General features: G+C 53.8%; 1 protein-coding gene across 1 annotated transcript; it reads right to left on the bottom strand.

Annotated features, from left to right (window-relative positions):
- Nucleotides 1-817: 817 nt before the first annotated feature.
- On the bottom strand, nt 818-4,102 carry MONBRDRAFT_28407 (uncharacterized protein; the record flags this gene model as incomplete). The annotated part of the gene is made up of 6 exons (XM_001748817.1): nt 818-1,188; nt 1,224-1,387; nt 1,598-1,658; nt 1,970-2,068; nt 2,662-2,789; nt 2,841-4,102. The coding sequence occupies 6 exons, from the start codon at nt 4,100-4,102 to the stop codon at nt 818-820; spliced, it is 2,085 nt and encodes a 694-aa protein (XP_001748869.1).
- Between the last annotated feature and the right edge of the window lie 436 nt (nt 4,103-4,538).

Here is a 4,538-nt window from a genome sequence, read left to right as displayed (position 1 = left end):
TGGCGAGGGGGGGTGTTAGCGTCAAATCCGTGCTTCCACGCATTTGAACACTCCCACTGCTTTCGCACACACTCAGCATCGGTCGCTATGGGTCTTCCTATTGGTATTCCATAGCTACGACGACCTCACACATTGACACCTACTTTTGGACCCCCTGGGCTTGATCCTCCTCGTGGCAGTCACATGAGTAAACACCGCGTGTGACGCGGTCCCCACGATGCCTGGGCAGCTGCCCTGGGGCAATAAGCTTGTGGCTACTGTTGTTTCCCTTTGTTGTGACACCTGCGGTCGGGCACGAGTTGCACTTTCCCTATCCTCGGGATTGAGCGACTCTACAGCTATTCTAACGGTGCACCTGGTCTGGTCACTGTGAATGCTTGCCGACCGCAGGTACGTCAAGCCCTCTGCCATTCTGTCTTCCCCTTGCTCTCCTGTGTGCTCTGCTCTCTTGTGACTTTCCCTATCCTCGGGATTGAGCGACTCTACAGCTATTCTAACGGTGCACCTGGTCTGGTCACTGTGAATGCTTGCCGACCGCAGCTGGTTCAATTGACCTCAAGACACCACCAAAGCTTTCGCTCCGCTCCGACGGACGTCTCTCAAACCTCTCTCAAAACGCTTCCTCAAACCTACGCGCTTCCTCGCAACCCAAAGACGGCCTCCAGACGTGCTGGAGCCCGACAAATACAGCAAAAATTAAAGCAAAATTAAAACAAAAATACAAGTCAAGCCATGAAAAGACACAACGAAGAACCACCAAGGGAGCGACAGGTGCACACAGGGATCCCCACAGAGGGACCCCCGAGGCGGTGCCTACCTACGACGAGTGCAGGCAGACACCGCCAAAGTGGCGCTGGATGTGGTCAGCGTTCATCTGATGGACCAGCGCCGCAAAGCGACCCTTCCATCGAGGAACAAAGGCCTCATCCAGCCCCGGCTGGTACACACCACGGGCCTCGGCGCAGCGGGCGAGCTGACCAAGCAGATCCACAAAGGAGGAGGCGAACCCACCGGTTGTCGTCATTGCCGCAGGGACGATCAGAGTTTTTCCATGGTTGAAACCGGTGTAGTAGTCGCGCTTCTCCTTTTCGGCTCGGCGAAGGGCAGCGCCCACCTTGATGCAGGCTTGCGAGGTGGTCGGGGGTTGGGCTGTGCGCACAGTCACGTCAATGCCCAGGTCGGGCAGAGCTGGGCCCAGAGCACCGCCATGCGGCAGCTCTGACCGTTGGCGTTGTAGCCAGACTTTTCCACCCAGACATGGGAGAGGGTGGCGTACCTGAGCAGGCGGCCCATCTCGTCGCGAAGGGCGTTGTGTCGCTTGATGGGACGGCAGGTCAGCAGGTGCTCGCGGGTCAGTCGCGGCTGAGGTGTCTTGCTTGTCCGTCGGCTTGACGTTGATGAGTTCATGGAGGCCAAAACCCATCAGTGTAATCGTCCATTCTCTGTCTCCACTGCGTGTGTTTCCACCTGCTTCAAGTGTAAGCGATCTCCCTGAATCGGTACCATGAGGACAGGTGGAAGTGATATCAGCAATCTGATTGGACCAATAGATGGTACAGCAAGATGGTACACAACAAGCTGGGGCAACATCAAGTACCAGAGCTCACACAACGTGGCAAAGCATAAAGTCTCAGATTGTGCCTCGAATACAAAAACTGCTAAAACCACAACAAAAATACTGCAAAAATTGCAAAAGACGACGAGAACCACCTACACGAATTTGACGCTCCCATTTGGCCACAAGGTGTTCGGGTCAAATCCGTGCTTCCACGCATTTGAATGCTTTCGCACACACTCAATGCCATTCACTATGAGTTCTCCCACTGGAACCCCATAGCTGCTACGACTCCACTTCCCGATTTACATACACACCTACACCCAGACCTGATGGGTCGGACCTCTGTCATGGGAAGTACCTTAGTGAACCCCGCATGTCGCGCGTACTTTGAATCCTTGGGCAGCTAGCTACCTTGGGGCGATAGGCCGTTGACTACCGTTGTTTCTCTTTGTTGTGACACCTGCGGTCGGGAACGAGTTGCACTTTCCCTATCCTCGGGATTGAGCGACTCTACAATTATTATAACGGTGCACCTGGTCTGGTCACTGTGAATACTTGCCGACCGCAGCTGATTCAATCGACCACAAAACCGCAGGGTTTTTTAAGACACCATCAAAGTTTTCGCTCCGTCCCGACGGACGTCTCTCAAACCTCTCTCAAAACGCTTCCTCAAACCCACGTGCCTTCTCGCGACCTAACACCGGCCTCCACACGTCGTGGAGCCTGACACAAGGTCTTTCAGGCCGGCTTGGAGTGGCACAATAGTTTCAGCTAGTCGCTGACTCGCCAAATATCTAACCTTCACCACCTGAAAGCCAGCCCGCTTAAACACGGGTTTCTAAATCAGCACATCGCAGTGCATCCTCGGCCCAAGGGTAGATCTTGACCAGCTTAAGCATGGTCAAAAACGCTGTGCCTCACTGTCAGTCGAGCATCATGTTTTTGGGTTAACTCATCAGCGCGGAGCCTGTCAGAAGTATTCGATAGTAAGGGCTGCTAGTTCGATTGTTGGCAAGTATATGCTTGGTAGATTGTCTTTTACAGGGCTTATTTCTAACGACATGATCGCTTTGGCATTTCCATTCCAGCAAGAGTTGACAAACCGGATATGCCGTTGCTTGACCCGCGAAATAAAACAAAGCCAAACTGAAGACCAAAAATAGTTTCTCGGAAGGAGTTATTACCCTCGGTAGCTGCAAAGAAAGGTTGATCTTGGGTAGTGTGGCGAGCGCTGTCCCGCGGATGAATGTCAAGTGGCGTGTCAGCTACTGAGATTGCTTACCAATCGTCGTACTTTTGGCCAACGGGTGGTTCGAAGACCGCACTGGCGAAGCGGGTACGGCTGTCGATGGCCAAGTCTGCATCGACAGACCAGGCGGCACCGTCAAAGGTCTCGACAGTTGTGTGGGCTCGATCGCTTTCACTGCCTTCACCGCCGATGACGGAAATAGTTGAGCGAAAAATGTTGGCACTCATATAGGCTCGGCCTTGATGCATGGCCGCCACGACGGACCAAGTTTCACCATTGAAGCTTTCAACTGTGTTTAGATATTCACCCGAGTCATCTTGGCCACCAATGACGTAAAGTATATCGTCAAAGACGATGGCCGCACATGCCATGCGAGCAGAGAGGAGATTGCCATAGAGGATCCAAGTGTTGGTGTCCGTGTCCAAGACTTCGATTGAGCTGAGAACTCCTGTAGAAGTTTGACCACCCATAACAAATAGACGGTCTCGGTAGACTGCAGCGCAAGGCGCAAAACGAAAGAAGACAGAGTTGGCGCCTTGGGTCCAGACGCCATCGATCAAAACCTCATTTTTGGGGTTATTGGCGTTGGACGAGGCCATTCCAATAACGTGGACCTGGTTGTGGTAGACCACGGCGGCAAAAGAATAATGATAAGTTTGCAACTCTGGGCCTGCGGACCAATCGACCCCATCAAAGTAGTAAGTGGTATTGACTGGCCCAGGTCCCACGCGGCCACCGATGACCATCAAAGTGTTATTGAAAACCACACTTTTGTGCTCGTAGGTGGGGAAGGGCATTGCGGGGCCGGCCGTCCAGGCTTCGCCATCATAGATGGCGACAGAGTCGAGAACACCACTATTAATGCCTCGGGCGCCACCGATGATATAGAGACGCTTGGGAAAGACTGCTTTGAGCAGATCGCCCACGCGTGTTTCAAGCTCGTTCTTTTGGACTGTAAGCGTGCGGACCGACGCTTCCAGTCCCAGAGAGGTATTGACAAGGGACTCGACCAGCTCCTTCATGGCAGCTTGCTCGGCTGCAAGGGCTCTGTTGGCCTCGAGCAGGCTGGCAACTTGCGTCTGGAGGGCGACAAGGGTGGCATCACCAACGGTGATTGGAGCAGCGCCATTCACGAGGACTTGGCCCGTGAGGGCGGAAGCGTTGAGATGCAGGTTGCCCTGACTGTCTGTGGTGACAGTTGGCCATGTTCCCGAGGGCGACGTGGCTGGAGAGGTGCCGTGTGTGGACGGGGAGCGCAGGAGCAGCAAAAGTAAAAGAAACACGGCTCCCGCCATGGCAGGTGCTCGGCGGGTTCAGGGAGTAGTGGTGATATGAATATGCGTACAAACCGGGTTGGAGAAAAAGGAGGGGGGGGGGGGGAGCAAAGCGTTGAGTCAGATTTCTCAGGTCGAAGAAACCTCCAGGAGTGACGGAAATGCGACAATCGCACGAGGCTCTGTCTGACAGATGCAGCCTCGATCCAGCTGTTGCCGAATCACATTCAGCGCCAAAATGAAACGATCCACTGAGAAGTGAGAAAGAGAGAGAGAGAGAGAGAGAGAGAGAGAGAGAGAGAGAGAGAGAGAGAGAGAGAGAGAGAGAGAGAGACAGAGAGAGAGAGAGAGAGAGAGAGAGAGAGAGACAGAGAGAGAGAGACAGAGAGAGAGAGACAGAGAGAGAGAGAGAGAGAGAGAGAGAGAGAGAGAGAGAGAGAGAGAGAGAGAGAGAGAG

Source organism: Monosiga brevicollis, genomic scaffold (genome assembly GCF_000002865.3).
Source record: "Monosiga brevicollis MX1 MONBRscaffold_26 genomic scaffold, whole genome shotgun sequence".
NCBI lineage: Eukaryota > Choanoflagellata > Craspedida > Salpingoecidae > Monosiga > Monosiga brevicollis.
Note: the sequence above shows the minus strand (reverse complement) of the source record. Positions and strands in the feature narration are given on the sequence as shown.